This window comes from Schistocerca americana, chromosome 1 (assembly GCF_021461395.2).
Source record: "Schistocerca americana isolate TAMUIC-IGC-003095 chromosome 1, iqSchAmer2.1, whole genome shotgun sequence".
Classification (NCBI taxonomy): Eukaryota; Metazoa; Arthropoda; class Insecta; order Orthoptera; family Acrididae; genus Schistocerca; species Schistocerca americana.
Window position 1 is genome coordinate 385,184,331 of NC_060119.1, and position 18,832 is coordinate 385,203,162.

The 18,832-nt window shown below is 38.4% G+C and overlaps 1 protein-coding gene across 3 annotated transcripts in view; it reads right to left on the bottom strand.

Moving 5' to 3' along the window:
* LOC124601276 (dihydroxyacetone phosphate acyltransferase) overlaps positions 1-14,290 on the bottom strand; it is a 125,860-nt gene extending 111,570 nt beyond the window's left edge. For 2 of the 3 annotated variants that reach the window (XM_047136233.1, XM_047136231.1), the window contains exons 1-4: positions 13,924-14,290; positions 12,202-12,421; positions 8,625-8,801; positions 8,386-8,515 (exon numbers count right to left, since the gene is read on the bottom strand). In XM_047136233.1, the coding sequence (XP_046992189.1) occupies positions 8,386-8,515; positions 8,625-8,801; positions 12,202-12,393 (499 nt within the window). In that variant the 5' untranslated portion in view covers positions 12,394-12,421; positions 13,924-14,290. The remainder of the gene's footprint in view (positions 1-8,385; positions 8,516-8,624; positions 8,802-12,201; positions 12,422-13,923) is intronic. The other variant, XM_047136232.1, reaches the window with a different exon arrangement.
* Between the last annotated feature and the right edge of the window lie 4,542 nt (positions 14,291-18,832).

Consider the following 18,832-nt stretch of genomic DNA (forward strand, 5'->3'; position numbering starts at 1 on the left):
GAGACTGGACTTTCCCAGACCAGCAAACATGTAGGTATGGGGATGGCTGCAGTTTGCACTAAAATTTTAAACATGTGAGTATAGGGGAAAAAATAAGTAGGCGCATCTATAATTTTTGAGCTACCAAGTATCATGGAGACAGTGGCAGTAGGAATGAAAGAAAAAAGAAGACAGTGAAAGTGAGAGAAGAGACAATGGCAGTGAGGTATACTCTAACTCAATGTGAGGAAAAGGAGAAATCAGTGTGAGATCAACATATACAGACAGTGGCAGTGAGAGGGAGGTTCCGAGTATGAAGGTTTAGCTACAAAGAAAGACTGGGTAAAAGCATTTAGAATGTTCTGTGTTAAAAGGGCGTGAATGCCAAAATTTATGGTGAGGAACGTGGAATGAGGCAGCTGGTTCCCAACTTTTCTGTCAAAGTCTTTTGAAGAGGAACATATCCATCTTCCTTGTGTTCCAACAGGAGCATTTTTCACTGATCATCATATTACTCGACAGGCTATGGATCCTGAGGATCAAGTGTTTCAGACAAGTCTAACAGGTAATACTGAGCGCATACACTTCAGGGAAGAACAAATGGTGAGAGGCTTGTTTCACTGACAAAAATGACAAAATACCCAAACAGGCAGACACTTCAACACAGATGCCAACTATCCTTCAAAGTATCCTTACAAAGTGTCAAGGATCAATATTAAATGAGAAATCTAGGAATATACTTCAGCCTCACAACTGTCTCTCCCGTAGAGACCCCCAACACAAAATTAGTCTAATTACCAGCAACATAGAAGCCTTTAAGGAGTCATTTTGCAGCATTCCATACACAAATGCAATGGGGAAAATCCCTAATACATACGTGGTATGGTGGTAAATAACCCCTCCCGTGCACTTCACAGTGGTCTGCAGTATATGGATATGGATTACAGGAACTGCCTATGACTTGATAAAGTTGTCTACGAGCAACAGGAAACAACAACACAAAAAATTACATCATATATAAACATTGGCCACAAGCGAATAGAGCTCGTGCAATGACGGTTCCACGCATTCCATGACACACAGCTCATCCTTCACAATATTCAGATTTTCTCCATTACTTGTGCTGTGAAGCCCTACTTCTTGACACATTTCATGATTCTAGGTCAATGGGAAGTACCCTACAGGTTGTAAAGAGCGAGTTTGAATGTATCAAATTATGTGACATAAATGGCTGTATCTTATGATTGCTTTGACTTAGAAACTTCAATATTCTACACCATCAAAGGTCCACAGATCTCAGTGGACAACATAAAATTTTACTTAATACATCGAGACATTCATGAGAAAAAGGGGTCTTCACAGACAGGCAGACTAAGTCTGAGAACAAATAACAAACAGAATATTTTTTTCGTTTGATATACCTACAAGATTACACTATTCAGATTTTTCTTTACTTGTACTGAGAAACCTTGCTTCTTGCAAATTTCATGATTCTAAGTGAACAGGAAGTATGCTATAGGCTTCAACGAGTCAGTTTGCAAGTATCACAATATGTGACAAAAATAGTCATATCTTTTGATTGCACTGACTTACAAGCTTCAATTTTTTTATGCTGCCAAGGGACAATAGATCTTAGTATGTGACTTACATTTCAACTTGATACATCAACCCACTCCTGTAAAAATGGGTTTTCAACAGACAGACATACAGACAGGCGGCCGGACAAAAAGAGAGACCCTATAAGGGTTACATTTTTACCAACTGAGATACGGAACCCTAAAATGGTGAAAACTGGACAACTCATAAGAATCATAATCCACAACCACTTCAGGCAGGACATGTTTACACATTCCTTTGTCTGTTAGTTAACAAAGCATATATGCCATGAACATGGTTAGCTAACCCCAAGGACAGATACTGAAGGAGTTCTTTGTTTTCATCCAAAATGACTTGTGGTCTAAGCTGCTGGAGATGACAGTTGAGAGAGAGAGAGAGAGAGAGAGAGAGAGAGAGAGAGAGAGAGAGAGTTGAAGAAGGCTTAGGCCACTTAGGCCAAAAACTAACTGTGTAACAGTCTTTTTGTTGTGCCTATCTGCAACACAATGTATCATCTTCATGGTGAATAGCACTTTATCCTTTTCTTAATACTGTTGAAATGAACAGAAAATTTATGTTAGTAAATATTCCATTTTTGTAATGTTACATAATATACTATGGGAAGAAAAAAATTACTATAATACTGTCCTTAAGGTAATGTTATCATCAACCTGTAAGTTGGTTTGAACACCATACCCATGGCCACAATGTAGTGGCTATGCCCTTGCCTTACTCCAACCTCTGAACTGACTGACTCACCTAGTTACAGGGGGGCCTACAGCTTCAAGTGAAATCCAAATCATGTTGCAACTTGACTTTTTTCACATTAACGAACAAAGTCAAAGTTGAAATAAGTGATAACTGGCAGATAAAATTCATAGGACCGACTGTGGGTCAAACCTTTGGATTTGTAGTATAGCTGCTTATCGCTGAGTCACAAGCATTTTAACAAATGTTAAATATGTAGCAACCTCAAAATGATGTGTATTACTATTATTATTATTAATTATTAAACATGTTTGCTTTGAGGACAGTGATTAATTTGAATGTTGCATGATTAATCAAATGTTTCTTATTTCTTCTTCTTTTTCTGTTTTCAGAGGCTCTTAACTCTTTGGCTGTGTTTCTGTTTCCTTTGCTTTGTCCATATTTTTCCTCTTTTCTTCCTTTCTTTTACTTCAAATTTCGTGTTCATATGTTTGTTTCTGTACTTTCATTTATCATTTCAGTACTGATACCTGCTTGTATTAACTCTTCTACTTCTAGTCGACATTTCCTGATCATGTCTCAGTCTGTCTCCACATTCATATAATTCTTTGGTTGGTCTCTTCATCCGTATGCCACCTCTAAGTATAGCTCCAGAAATTTTTCCGAGGTGTTTTTTGTCTCTGCAATGTGGTCATTTCTGACGCATAGAGTGCTTCTGGTAGAACAACTGCATTGTAGCACCTAGTTTGACCTGTCTCAAAATATCTTTTCTTTCTTTTTACTGTAGTGTACCCACGTGCATTGTAGCACCTAGTTTGACCTGTCTCAAAATATCTTTTCTTTCTTTTTACTGTAATGTACCCACGTCAGTTTGTGTGCTTTCTGAAATTTTTCTGTTATTTCTACATTGGATGCCTTGTTTGATCCTCTTATTTGTATTTATTATCCAAGATATTTTAATTTTTCCACTCTGTTGACCTTTCTGTATTTTGTGTACATGACTTGGTGGTAGTTGTTCTTTCTTTCCGTGTATTGTGTTTTTTCGTGTGGTATCTGTAGACCTATTTTTGGCACAGACTTCAAGTACATATTCCAGTAATTCTTGTCTTTTTGTTGTTGCATACTGCCAGGTCATCTGCAAATATCACACATTTTATGATGATCTTGTTTGCACATGTTCTTCCTAACTGGATTCCTTTTACTTTTTCTTTCCACTGTTTGATAAATTTGTCCAAGCTGATGTTCAATAAAAGTGGTGAGAGACCATTTTCTTGTCGGACCCCTGCACATATCTCAAATGGGTCTGAGATCTCTCCCATAAATTTTATTTTGGATATGGTGTCTGTACAAGTCTGTTGTCTGAGTGTTCTTCAAGTCCACAGATGTGACTACAGTGGTGTTGTCCGACCTTCAGGAGCATTCACAGGTTCCAAATCTGTTCAATACAGGGCCTTCCTTTCCTGAAGTCTCCTTGATATTCGCTTGTCTTTGTGTTAGCTTGTGGTACTGGTATGTTGACTAATGTCTTGGAAAGAATTTCGTAGGTTACCTCTTTAGTTATTAGAGTCTGTCTAGTCACACCTTTCTGTGAAGCAGGTGAATCAACATACATTTCCATTCCTGTGGATTTTCTCTGTATTCCATATTTCTGTGAAAATTTTATGGAGTTCCTTTGTGATGTTTTGGTCTCTGAATTTCCAAATCTCAGAGATAATGCTGTCTTCTCCTGGGGCTCTGTCGGTTTTTAGTTGTTTTATTATCTCATTTACCTGTGTTATTGCAGGTGGTTTTGAACCTGGGTCTGGTACCATTTTCATGAAGTGTAATTTTTCCTCAGGAATTTATCGGAATAGTTTTTTTTAAGAATTTTGCAGTATTCTTTAGTATTTGTTTAAAGAGATCCATCTGTTCTTTTGAAACATATTTGAAGGCTGATAACCCTTTATATATTCCCTGAAAATTCATTTAGTCTTCTTTTGTCATGTGTCCTTTTCACTCTTGTAACATTTTTCAAGGACTGTTTCTGCAATTTGAGAAACCCCACCATGTCTCTGCTGTTCTGCTGCTACTAAACTTCTTCCAGGCCTGGAGTCAATATTCAGTGGCCTGATCAGAAACAGCGTTCCACCATCTATGTTCCATTTCCTAGGTGGTTGACCCCAATGAATTGCCTTCTGAACTGTCTTCACAAGGTCTGTAAAATTTTTTGTTAACTTTGATTAATTTCTTCAATAATTTTGTTTTTGTTTACCTAAAAAAAAGGGAACCCTGCATTCATGTAGGCTGTTTTGCCAACAATAATGCACTATCTGATCAGTTTGAGGAAGTACCTCTTGGAATAAATTAAAAACAAATGACACATACTCAATCTCACTACTAATCAATGAATCACTGCAGTCCAAGTGGTGCTGAAACAGAATACAGACCGATATAGATTATTTAACACTGGCAGAATATACACCAATCCAAGACAATAACATCTATAATTATTGAGCTCCAACAATTAAATGACAAGGGAACCCATCCAAAACTTCAGTAGAATATCTGGAATAGGTCCAGTCAGGATAAGGGTAATTGTGGGAATGAAGAGAAAACATCTTTAAAAATTAACAGAACAGTGTGAAATAACAATCATGAATTTATGATACATCCTTGTACATCCATTCATATAAATTTGAACAAAATTCTTTACAGAGCATTATGACTTTTGTCATAATATGTAACCTTCACATACTTTTTGTTTTTCATTTTCTTTAAGGGATAGGGGTAGAAATAATGGACTAACACAGTAATCACAGAAACTTTCTACGACATTGCTATGTACAAATTATACAGTTAGTAAGTACTTTAAGGCTAATAAAGTGGTATTTGTAACAATAGTATGTGAAAAGGGAGTCTCTTATTTGGAATTAAGAAGATAGCTTTATAAAATATAGATACAAAGCTGGGCATCCATGATGCACTTTCATCTCCTGATAGTTAAAAGTCTCTCTTTTGTTAAAATTTTACACAAATAGCAAGCCTTAGTGCACAATCAGTACACAATGTCAAAAGTCAGTTAACAAACATTTGTGACCATACCTCAATCATCCCTGTACAATTAGTGTAAGTTGAGAAAAAGGAATGTTGACTTGAGAAATACGAGGTGTGTTTTTTAAGTGAGTACCATTTTGAAATTAAAAAAAAGAAAGATATGCTAAGATATCTCAATAATTTTATTTTTACAAGAAAGCCTGTACCTTAATCCACTTTTCTACATAATTTGCATCAATATTGAGGCAATTGTCATAACATTGTACCAGTTTTTGAATACCCTCCTCATAGAAGTCTGCCGCCTGACTTGTTAACTACTGCATCACCACTGTTTTGACTTTGTCATCGTCTTCAAGACGCTGGCCGCCCAGGTGTTTCTTCAAGTGCAGGAACAGATGGTAGTCACTGGGCACAAGATCGGGGCTGTACAGAGTATGATCTACAGTTTCCCATCGAAAAGATGTGACGAGATCTTTGGTCTGATTCACCACACATGCGAACGGGCATTGTCTTGCACCAAAATGATGCCCTTGCTCAACTTGCCACATCTTTTGTTCTGAATTGAACAGCGCAGATTGTACAATGTCCTACAGTAAGCTGCTGCACTGATTGTCTCATTACGAAGCAGAAATTCCACAAGCAATACTCCTTTTCTGTCCCAAAAAACTGCGCACGTTTTTCCGGTCAGAAATTGTTTGCTTAAACTTCACTTTTCTGGGCGAATCTGAATGCCACAATTCCATGGACTGTTGCTTTGATTCTGGTGTGATGTAGGTCACCCATGTTTCATCGCCCGTAACAATTTGGCTTAAGAAATCATCACCGTCGTCGTGGTACCGCTCAAGGAAAGTCAATCCACTGTCTAAATGTTTGGTTTTGTGCACATCCATCAACATTTTCGGTACCCAACGTGCACACAATTTTCAGTAATTCAAGTGATTGGTCACAATGTCAAACAAAACACTACGACAAACATTAGGAAAGTCTTCCCGCAAGGGCGAAATCGTAAAGTGTCTGTTTTCTCTCACCTTATTGTCCACTTCCTGTACCAAACTTTCATTAACAAACAAAGGACGCCCACTACGTTGTTCATCATGCACATTTGTGCGGCCATCTTTAAATGCTCTCACCCACTTTTTACCATTCCATTACTCAATGTTTTCTCCATAAACTGCACAGATCTCACGATGAATATGATCGCTTTTAGGCCTTTAGCACTAAGACATCTTATAACAGCCCGTACTTCACAGTCAGCGGGACACACGATTATCGGAGGCATCTTAAACACTCAGTACACAACATAAACAAGGAAGAATTGACTGTAATGGCATCAGTGCGTAGACAACAGTTGTAGGTACCCAGTGCGCATGCGCAGAACGCCGACCGCAGCGCTGCGGCCGCAGTGTGACAAAATGGTAATTACTTAAAAAACATGCCTCGTAATATGTATGATAATGTTATGCAAAACCCTACAAACCATACCGAAACCATTTAATAATGTGTAATTGATACTGGCCTTTGTCTTAGTATTGGAAAGGCCATGGTCTTATTCCAATGTCAAGTCAACTCCACTCCACTACTAGGCATTCTACAAATCTGTATGCGACTTGCAATTTAAATTTAGGTTTATATAATTCGCTTATTAACATATTTTTCATTTATTACAGTATGGTTTAAATTTAAATTGTTCAGTTTGAGTCTCTGTTACATTTCTGTATGAAACCATGTTGTACGGTCTTCTACATTATTTAGTATGCTGTTTGGAATTTTTCAAGTCTTAATTTCAAACTAAGAGAAAGTCACCTGTGTGTGTGTGTGTGTGTGTGTGTGTGTGTGTGAGAGAGAGAGAGAGAGAGAGAGAGAGAGAGAGAGAGATTTAATGCACATCAATATTTAAAGGTAAGTTATTTACAAACAACAGGATATGGATCCAGCACCAGACCTTTCAAGTCTCCAAAAGAAAATAAATTGACTGCATCTGATATTATTATTCTTCATTTCTTTCTGGCGAATATACAACTTGTCACAGTGCAAGGACACATCCAAAGATCAAATAACAGGCACACACTAATAAGTCAGAACAAACAGTTCTTTAGAAGTCTTTGTTTTGTTTGTCAAGGTAGTGTACTGTTATCATTTTGTCAAAGTTAGTTTGAGATTATAGTTATCTTTTACACTGCACAATGTGTTTAAAAAAACTGAATTCATCAAACAGAAACTGCCTCAATCCACAACAACATGTTTAGTCTTGTAACAATCTTTCTCAGTTAATACTAAGAAGTGCTCATCAACCTGAAAGTTTGCGTAATGACATTTCCACTCTGCAGCGGAGTGTGCACTGATATGAAACTTCCTGGCAGATTAAAACTGTGTGTGGACTGAAACTTGAACTGAGGATCTTTGTTTTCCCCATACAAGTGTTCTACTGACTGAGCTACCCAAGCACGACTCACGACATGTCCTCACAGCTTTACTTCCGCCAGTACTTGATCTCCTACCTACAAAACTTCATAGAAGTTTTCCTGTTAAACTTGCAAGACTTCCCCTCGAAAGGTAAAGGTCCTGAGTTTGAGTCTTGGTGTGGCACACAGTTTTAATGTGCCAGGAAATTTCAACCAGAAAGCCAGTTTGAACACTGCAGTACTTTACTATGCATGTTCCTAGTATTGGAGGTAGTGTGCTATTGCCTTCCTCCAATCTTCAAATTGACTTTGCCCAGCCAGACAGAGATGCTCTGTTTAACAAAGGTTCCAAAACCATGCTGCAATTCTATATCTTTTCCACTGAAAAAAAACAGTAAGTGACAGAGAAAAATCCCAGGATTGACAGGGGATGAAACACAGGACCTTCTGATCTGTAGTCTAGCACTTTACCACTAAGCCACTGAGCCCCACTATGAGTAAGAACAATAAAAAAAGATTTCAAAAACATAGTAGCAAATTTGTGAAGTCAATAAATATAAAATAAAGGTAAATTCCAAGTACATTTCAAAAGCACACATACAAGAATCTTTTAAAAGTTACAGGTTTTCTTCCAATATTAGGTAACTGAGGATGTAAAATCACTTACCCATTCCTGCTGCTATTACTGGGATATCTATGTCATAGTGAAAGCACAGATATGACATCAAAATAAAATCAGCATAGCTGCGATGACTGGGAGCAAAAATAACTGGATTCTTTCCCATCACAGACTTCACCTTTTAAACACAAAAATTAATTTCAGTACTGAAATTGCAAATAACGTACAATATGTAATAACACAAATGGACATATAGGAACCACAAGAAAATCATGTGTTGTAATTACTTTCTCTATACTGCTTTCATTCACGAGCAATGCAGAATAACTCTGTTTTAGAATTCTCAGCAGCAGCACACCAAGCCAACGAATGACAGGCATACTCTTGTCATAGCCAATTTCATTTAGGATGTTGTTGACAGTCTTATACACTTCCTCTTTGGTTGTACTCTGTTCATTTGCAACCTGGACAACATAAAAAATTTATCTTTTTTAATGAGGCTTTTCTTCTCACCATTCATCTAAAATGACATTTCTGGTGTACACCATCTGCCCCTCATATGTAGACAACAATACAAATTTTTTGAGTGTACAAATATACCTACCACTTTGCACCTGAGAAAGTAGAAGCAAACTTCTTTCCATTCTCTTGGAACAAAAAACTACTCATTTCTTGAATACAATGGGATTCCATTCATGGAGTAGCAATATAAGAAACATATCTGACAAACTTTCCTTACGTTTGTGAGGAATGTATGAGAACTAATGTTAGATAACAAAAAATGCTGGCTGAAAAATAAACACTGGTATAAGGAAAGATAATTGCTTACCAAAAACACAACACTATGTACCAATCTGAAGGGAAAACACGAAATCAACAAAGATTCTCAACAGGTTCCAGGACACAGCTATTTAGCTCACAATATCTCTCACAGTGATCATCTCAACATGCACATCACTTGCATACATAAGAGTACATTATTTACAGGAAAGGACAAAGAGAGGTGGTTTTCCACTCCTACATCACCAAGTTTGAAAGTCTGTAGCAAATACTTAAAGGTAGTCTGCACTCCATGCTGTGATGCAATATTTATATGCAGGTTTTGCCAATGTGTGCATGGCAATGACCATTGCAATGGAAATGTGAGGGCTTCTGTTTCACAATATCAGCAACAATTCCCTGAATGACTAATATTGTCACCCCCCTCCCCCCCCCCCCTTTTCCTGAGAACAATATTTCCACGGGATTTGTCACCATGTGAATGTTCTCTCTTCCCAGTGACCTTGTTGCATAATAAATTGCATTTGTTGACCTTCTTACCGAGTAGAAAACATTCTTCATGGAGTGCAACATTTCTCACTAACTATCTGAAGAAGAATTTTAGTGCGACTGAAAATCTCATATGCATGAGGTGCATAATACATGAGTGGGGGCTTACAATCCTACCACCACCAACAAGTAGCATTTTGAGAAAAGAAAGAGTGCCAGGTGACAAGAAATTTGTGTGTAAGTGCTACTGATGGTCTGTCTGGTTTCACAAAGTGTTAACTGCCGACTCAAAGTTTATTCAGGAAAGAATCTATAAAAGTCACAGTCTTGCATATATTTGGTCGACATCGTAAAACTACTGTGAAAAGACCATTTTTGCGTCATTTCTAAGTTAACTAGTGATAATGTAGCAATGATAGGCCACTAGTTTGTTCTGTTATTGCAGATAATTACTATCTGAACATGTTATTTGCAACTTGCTTGAATATACGAGGGATTTATTAGGCAACACGAGAGGAAGAAACCCTGCATATTTATCACAGCTAATGGCACAGTGCCTTAATTAAACCTACTTAGGTCTTTTGTTAGATCAGTCACAGCAGTATTGTCGATCAGCCACAAAAATCATTCAACATTTATCTATTATATTATCATGGGTTTATTTAAGGACTGAAGGGTATGGATGAAAAGTGTAAACAAAGGATGAATTGGTTTTGTTCATTGTTACCAAGACTCTCCAAGTGCTAAGGAATATTTTTAACAAGACTTGTTCATTGAAAATTACAATGAAAGACAACAAGCAATTATCTTTTCATTTAATATCAACAGCACCATACTCTTTCCAAACATAGCATCCTGGGAATCATTTTACTGATTTTCCATCAGACTAACTCATGCTCTCTCTTTTAACATTTATCTGTTTTCTCCTGGAACACCACGTAATTATAGTGAAAATCTTCAACTACAGAAAATATCTGGAAAGTTAGTCTCTCTTCCATTTATGTTTACAGATTTGCTATGAAAGGATATATAGGCAGGGTGAGTTGAATGAGCCATATGAGGGTATCCAATAAGAACATATTTATCTGAATAGGTATTTAATAATAATAATAATAATAATAATAATAACAATAATAATAATAATAAAATGATAAGTTTTAGGTTCTGTAGGAATTTGTCTACCAAACTAGCTTTCATATCAAACTGTGAAGATGACAGGCCTACACAGCAATTCATCACAACATGTGACAATTACAAATAGTTTAACTGACTGATTCATTTTGCATAATTTCATAGAATTCTCAGAAATTATATACAGAACACAAAATTAACAAACACAAGAAAAACAAGAATCGCATAAAAGACAACAGATACATACCAGTGAACAGGAGAGACAATGATATTAAAGACTGTACGTCACTGCCACACATAAAGGATATTATTAGTAACGTCTAAACTAAAGCTATAACAACAACATCAAAAGGTTTAACAAAGGAAAATCAAGGAAGGAATAACAACAATATGGACAGTATATATTGCTACTCACTATATATAGGAGGCATTGAGTCACAGACTGACACAATGAAAAAGAATGCTAAACATACTCAGCTATCGGACTATGTCCTCCATCAGATGCAGAAAGCTCGTACGTGTAAGTCTGATGAACGTCTTAGTCCAATAGCTGAATACATCTAGCATTCTCTTTCATTGAGCTTGTCTGTGACCAAAAAACATTTTTATGTGGTGAGTAGCAATCTATCCTTTCCAAATTGTTTGTGATGCTTTTCATATTATTGTTATTCCATCCTAGATTTTCTATATTCCCAAACCAAAGTCCCTATTGAAAGTTTCAGTTCCATTGCCTTTCTCCAAACTGAAAACTGGTACTGCCAGCCAGTTCTAGGAGGTCCTACAATTTAAATGAAATACACATCACACTGCATGAGGTCCAGACATTTGGATTTGTAGTTAACAACTTAGCCCGAATGTAGACAAACCCCATAATCCATTAACACGGAAATATATTTATGAAATATGTAAATGGCTCCAGAAACTGCAATGAAATACAAAGTTGAAACAAGTCATGTGTATTGAGCAGGTGTTCTCTTTGTATCTCATTTTACCTTGCCTTTTGATGGTGTCTTTCTTTCTTGAAACTTATGCTATTTGGATCACAAACCCCACCCTGTCACCAGTTAGCCTGAATTTATGAGAATGTCCCTGACTTCTCCTGATCTAAGACTCTACTATTCTCCTTTCCCTGCCAGTCCTTCTCAACACCTTTACCACTTTTTCCTCCAATGCCCTCAGAAGTTTTTAACTTCTTGTTTCCAACCCCAATTCTCTCCTGTCATAACAATGAACTACTGTTTTTCTTGTTGCTATATAATACATACACTACCTCCTCAGTTGTTACCACTAGAGTCTGCATTTCACTACAGCTGACGGCAAACTTGTCTTCAATTCACCTGCCTCCCAATACTTCACTCATCACACCTTGCTGTGGATATCTCCCAGCCACCGTGCTGACACAATTTCTTTTAATAATCCTCAACGCACACTTTCAAACCAATGATTTTTTTTTTATACACTTACTTCATCTATGACTTGCTGTACTTGAGCAGTACGTAGGACATCATCCTTAATCTTCTGCGGGCTTGTTTTGCATTTGTGTTGATAGGCTACTAAGGGATTAAATTTTTTTGACATGAACATAAAATCACTTCCCTTCCTCCGTTCCTCCAAAATGTCTTTAAATGCAGTTAATGTTCTGCATGTTGTATCCATTATAGAACTTATTTGGAACTGTCTGGACCTGTAAAATAAGAATTACAAAATATGAGCTTTTAAAGAAAGGATATTCAAATAAACAATTCTCATATTTACTACTTACAAGATAAACAGAACTGCAGGCACAACTATTACATTTTAGAAACCTGTAACTGAAGTTAATAGGATGGTACAAAGCAATGAAACATGAGTAAACAGTATTAGCTGCAAAAAATTACTCCTGCAGAAGAAGTTGCACTTTTTTCTATTAATTTCGGCATAATGTCAGAAAGTTGCAGTTGTTTTCCTGTAAATCAGTAATTTTTTTTTTTTTTTTAGGGGATGGCAGATCAAATTTTGTGATACATAATGTTTACTGCACATATTTCATTACATTCAAATGGACCACATTTGCATAACTGAAGGGTTTGAATGCTTATGGAGCGACAGAAAAGATGGAAAACAACACTGTTAATAAGAAGTGTTAACTGGCTATTCAACACCATAATTGGTGGTGGTGGTGGTCAATTCACGTTTGTCTGTACTGGTATGACATGGGTAGAGCTTGAATAAGAGTTGTTACAACAATGAATACAGATTTTTCTGCAACTGCTTGAGAAGATACCATTTGTGTATCAGAATGAAAGATATCAGTTCTATAACGCCAATACAATCTCCTAAACGGTGGAATTTCACTTTGTTCAGTAAAATTGCTACAGTGAGTCTTTATAGGCAGCTTTTCCACCCGATTTCAAAATCAAACAACAGCAGGGTTTCAGTTCACAAAAGCATCCAGTGACAGCTCATCCCCAGTTTGTCACTTCTCTCATAACCACGCCCATCTTCGCCACCACCATCACAGTTCAAAGTAAAACTATTTGCTGATAATAGTAAATCTGAAATAAACGGGAACAAAATAATATTCGTTGGAGGCCTCGTCTAAGAACTTGTCAATTACGCTATAGTATTAGCGTTCTTATAATAAGGGTAATCTAATTAGCACAAGAATTGCAGCCAGTGTATCTTCAAAATTCATGGCACACACAAAAATATTTTCCACATGGAGGCACATAAGCAGCGATCTTCAAACACAGATTTGTTGACTACAACACTGTCTAATTTTACACTGTACTAGGGAATTGCGTACAGGAAATGATTATTTAAAAAAAATCAAACTTCCATTGATTCTGACATTCAATATTTATTGTGCGAGTCCCAACCAATGCTTGATCCCATACTTGCAACAATCATCAATTACAAATAATATCCTGCGCGCTTTAAATCCTTATTACTGGCATTAGGCCTATTCCTCTTCGAAAGTTTCGGCCAGTCCTGCTATCATACGAATAATGACAACAAAATCAAAGTTCTGTTAACAATCTTTCGTTCACGTTCCTTTAATATTATGATCTCTGTATAAAGAAACCATTCATTTTCTTAGATATTCTGGTGCTGAGTTACAAAACGCTACAAATCATTCCGAAAGCTTCTCCATAAAATAAATCAAAATCAACACTCCAAAGTGGCGAAGAAATTTACGATACCCACCTTCCTATGATTTTTGAAGTAGCGACAAACTGTTTGCCACTTGAGGTCAGCTTCTCATGGTGTGAGAGCACTTACCGCTCATTACCCGGCTTCTTTCTCACTGCTGTTTGCTTACCATAAAGTACAGTCATCGTGATGGTGTTACAGCTTTTCGTACTTTTTCAAGTTTCAATTATACAAACAAGCAAATACAAATTTTACTGACGTATCTCCGCTTATTACAAGTTTCGGGTACATAAAATTGCTTCCTACTGAGAGAACAAGCCCCTCTTCAACCTCTCATTCAAAGTTCCCACGATGTTATACGTAAAACATTCGCAGCAGCATAATGTACACACCGGCTACGGCAGCGCTACGACTGCCAACATACAAACCGCGCAAGGCCGCTGCCAACACCCAATATCCGGCCGGCACGCACAGCCGTAGTTACATCACATCTTGGTGTATTTACGATGTCAGTGGTACTCTGCAGCAAAATTGCTAGGTACTATACGCGTTACTTGCATTGTAACTTCTTGCTCTTCTTACCTAGTATGCAGTCGTACTGCGCGACGACAGTTGTATGCAGAATCATATAAAATGGGCAGTAGAACCTTGTTAAGTGAAAGCACGCTCGTGTTTACCTAACAAGTTGGAAAACAAATCATTTCACAAGAAGGCGGCAACGGCAGTGCGTCAGGCTTCGTTTAGTGTGGTTTTCTCTGACCACGAGAAACGCCATAAAGAGGAAGAAAATGCATCCGTATTCAATGCCGTATGATAATTCTCCTCGTTTCGTCTGAAAGTTCATACGTTACGAAGAAGTAAAAGGCTGAAAATCTTTCGTACAATGGCATGTCGTTAAAACTAAAAATACTCCCACTCAGTCAACGAACAGGCAAGGGCAAAAACGATTATTCCGGCATTTCTTCAAGCTTACAGAAACATGCTTTAGCCCACGGCCTTTGGAGATCACTGCCTAGTGCCCATATATCAAATATCATCACAGATTTATACGTCTGTCTGTTTTGGCAGGGAAGGATGCGTGTTTAGGCAGTGGACCATGAGAAGACTTATCTCTGTTTTACAATTTTACTAATTCGTCGGTATGCAATATTCATTGCATGTACGTCGTCGTTACACAAACGCATTACACAGAACTTTTACGTAATTTATAACAGAATTACATAACATCAGAATTAAAATAAAAACAGGCACACAGGTGCTACATATCAACTGCCCGTCACTTGGCACGCCCTTGATGTAAGCTGGTATTATGCCGTCAAACATCTTCTGCAAAGCTACTTTGTGAAATATGTTTGATGTTGTGTAATAGGCAGATTTTGTCAAATGTCAAATTTATTTGATCAAATAAGCCGCCATCTTATGTTAACTGCAAGCGGCTGACATGTGTAAACACACTGTGAAACAACTGAGTGTTGTGTATTAGATGATGCATAAGCTCGTGGCGTTATCCCATAATAATAAACACGAAAGATACACATAACAAAGACTTTAGTTATCAATATTATGTTCTCCTTCACTATTTACAACAGACTGCCAAGGCTGCGGTAACTTTACGATTTCGCGACTATGTATAAATGACATGGTTTTGAGGCGAAGAACTCGTCGAGCCATATTCGGAGCGCATTTTCATCCGGGAAGGAAGTTCGTTGAAAGTTGTTCCATAGAGAGCGGAAAAGGCGAAAAGCTGAGGGTGCACTATCAGGTGAATAAGGTGAGTGCTGAATGACTTCCCAACCCAACTCATGTACTGTGTTTTTTGTCAGTCTACCCAGGCCCTTTTCTGCCTTTTGGCAAGATTAGGCGGCCGCCTAGGGTGGCGAAATTTTAGATGCGGCAAAGGGCGGAAAAAATAACTTCAAATCAAGCGGGGGGGGGGGATTGAGGAGAAAAAATTAAAAAGAGGAAAAATCAAAACACCGATTTGTTTTCAATATTGTGCCAAACAAATACTTAATAAGTCTTTGCTTACTCTGACAACAGTAAACACATTGCCTCTATCTACCTCAAAACTAAAACAGCCACTACTGAATACAAAACTGAAAACCAACAAGACTTTGATTTATCTATGTCGACGGCTGGAGCAGGACTCATACGCTAGTTCGTGATCATGTTGCTACTTACTTAGTGGAGGAGAAGAGGGGGGGGGGGGTGAGGATAAGAGGGGGCGTCATTTTTCAGTTCTCACCTAGGGCGGCAAAACACCTAGCAACGGCCTTGAGTCGAGCAGAATGGGAACGAGCGTTATCTTGGAGTGCCATCACTTCACGGAGTCTTCCCCGTCGTTGCTCTGGACTGCGACTGCAACACGTCTCAGCTGTTGACAAAGAATGTCATAAAATATCTTTACACCTCTGGGTGGCAATTCTTCGTACACCATACCGTCGCTGTTCGACCAGACACATAACATCTTTTATGAGTGTTCGCAGAACTTTGTATGGGGGAGCTGCTGCTTTGTTTGGGCTCAACCATTCCTTTCTTTTCCTTATGTTAGCATAAAGACACCATTTCTCGTCACCAGTGACGAAAGAGGATAGGAATGGTCGGTGTTATTCACGAACCAGTTGATGACGAACAAGCAGAGATGCTGATTTTTGTGATTTTTGGCTTAGAGCGTACCTTCACCATTGCACGCAAATATTGCACGATGGTTGAATGAGCACCAGCGGATTTGCCAGGAACATTGTGGAGTAATGCGTTTAAGTGATCTTCATCAAATACCCAAGGTCTTAGGTTTTCCTGAATGTGGAGAGACTATCGTCAAAACAGTCCTCCTTGAAACGAGGAAACAATTTTCTTGCCGTGTGCTGTACAGTGGCATTATCGCCAAACGTCCACAGATCCACTCACTACCTCCAAACGACGACATAACAATATGTAAACTCAAAAAGCAACAGAGAACTACAAATAGTAACAATCGATAAATAAACCCTTAGCAACCGAAATACCAACATGCAAAACAAAAACGCTACGAACCTAGTATATGGAGCGGAGAAGCACATTGAATATGCAAAGTAGATCTATTTCGGAGCTTATTGTGACGCTATAAATATCGAAAGGCATATTATAATCTGGGATGAAATAAAATGTTTTTCCTTTTTTTAGGCAGATAGACGGAAATCCACTCTCTTTCTTCAAAGTGAATTAGAATATTCTGCACTGACGTACTTGTATAAGAACTTGAAGCCAGGAAAGATGTAAGGTAAGTTTATTGTCATCACTGGTGTTTATCTGTTTACTGAAAAGGGAATTATACAACTGTTGCTCTTTGTGAAGGACAGAAAATTAGCCCAACACGATTCACTGATGAAGTGGCATTGATGGCTGAAAGTGAATAGGAATTGAGTAGGAATTGAGATTTGTAAGAAATGTAATGGAACATGTGCAAGCTGTCTATTCAAATATGCATATAAAGAAGAAAGCATGATAGGCGGATATGCTAGACGATTACGTTGTAGCCGCGAAAGAAAAACTTGGTAAGTACACTAAAGGACAAGGCCAAAACGTCTTTAATGTAGATAAATCGCTGCTAATGTCCAAAAATGTTAAAATCGTGCCTAGTTTGAAATGTATTACAATCTACGTAAAGCATAAGTAATTACTTGGCCAGCACTCATATATACTCATAATTCACGTTAAATTTATTCGCAGTTGCAAATATGGACAACCAGCAGTGCCAGACCGGGACACGAAGCCGCATTTCCCGCTTATAGAGAGCGGACGTCTTACTTTTTTTTTCTTTTTTTTTTTTTTTTTTAAAAAAAAAAGGGCAGGGGTCGCAACCCGAGGCTTGGCCACGATGCCCCGTTCCCATCTTCCAGAAACTAAGAAAAGCGTAGGGAACGTGGAGTAGAGGTACAATGAACGTCGTTTATTAATTTATTTTTCTTTTTATTTATTTATTTAGTTTTGGCGTTAATACCACCTAGAATATCAGGAAACCGGCGACATGCGAGGAGGAAGGCGTGGCAAGACGTCAGTCTAAGAAGAACATTCTGATTACCAGTGAATATATCGGTACTAAGTGTGGAAGAGACAGGGATCAACTCTTCATGACAGGAACACCCCAGCTCTGGGGTGGGTTAAGGAAGACATTGCAGAGGAAATTGGAGAAAAATTGTCTATATTTTGGATTACGGACAACTGCACAGTGGCGTTCATTAAAGAAAAAGAACTGCCAAAAGTAGAGGACACATTTCTCGCCATCAGTAAACAGGTAATGTGCTGCGTGTCCACAAATCCACCTCACAGAGTTCGTCTTTGCTTGCGAGAAGCATCTCGCGTCCGGAAAGAGGAGCAGTTCAATAGGTATCTGATGAAGAGTCGTACAGGTAATTAGGGACAACATCTGTCGCACCAAGAACGAGACAGCTCTCGCCTATCTGCACACCAGGCGGTGCTCGTCTGTGTCCGTATCACAGTCGACACACAACAGGATGTCTGCGAGGTGAATCCTGTGAAGGCGTGATCGGCGCACTTGCTTCCCATTGACAGTAAGGTACCACGCAGACTGGACGTCAGTGTCAAGATAAGGAGAGCACACCGATCGCCAAATGGCACGCCAGTCGACGTGGGGAAGCTTCCGCTCAACTACATTTGGTGACCTGTGCTACTGAAGGAAACCATAAATCACCTTCGTGGCTGTCAATTGCGCCAACAGTATCACAGTACGGACGTAGCTCAATTCAACAAAAATATGGCGGAAGTAAAAGAAGGGCGGCAGGACTTTAGAAAGTTGGACAGGTGCTGCGACCGAGTGTGGTGCAAGGGCCTCCAGCAATAGGGTGGTAAGGCACGTAGGACTACGGAGCCACAATGACATGTGAGAGCCAATAAAAGGACTACCGCTCTGTCAGGCACATGATACAGACCTAAACCACCCCTGCATCGCGGGAGGGTGAGGGTT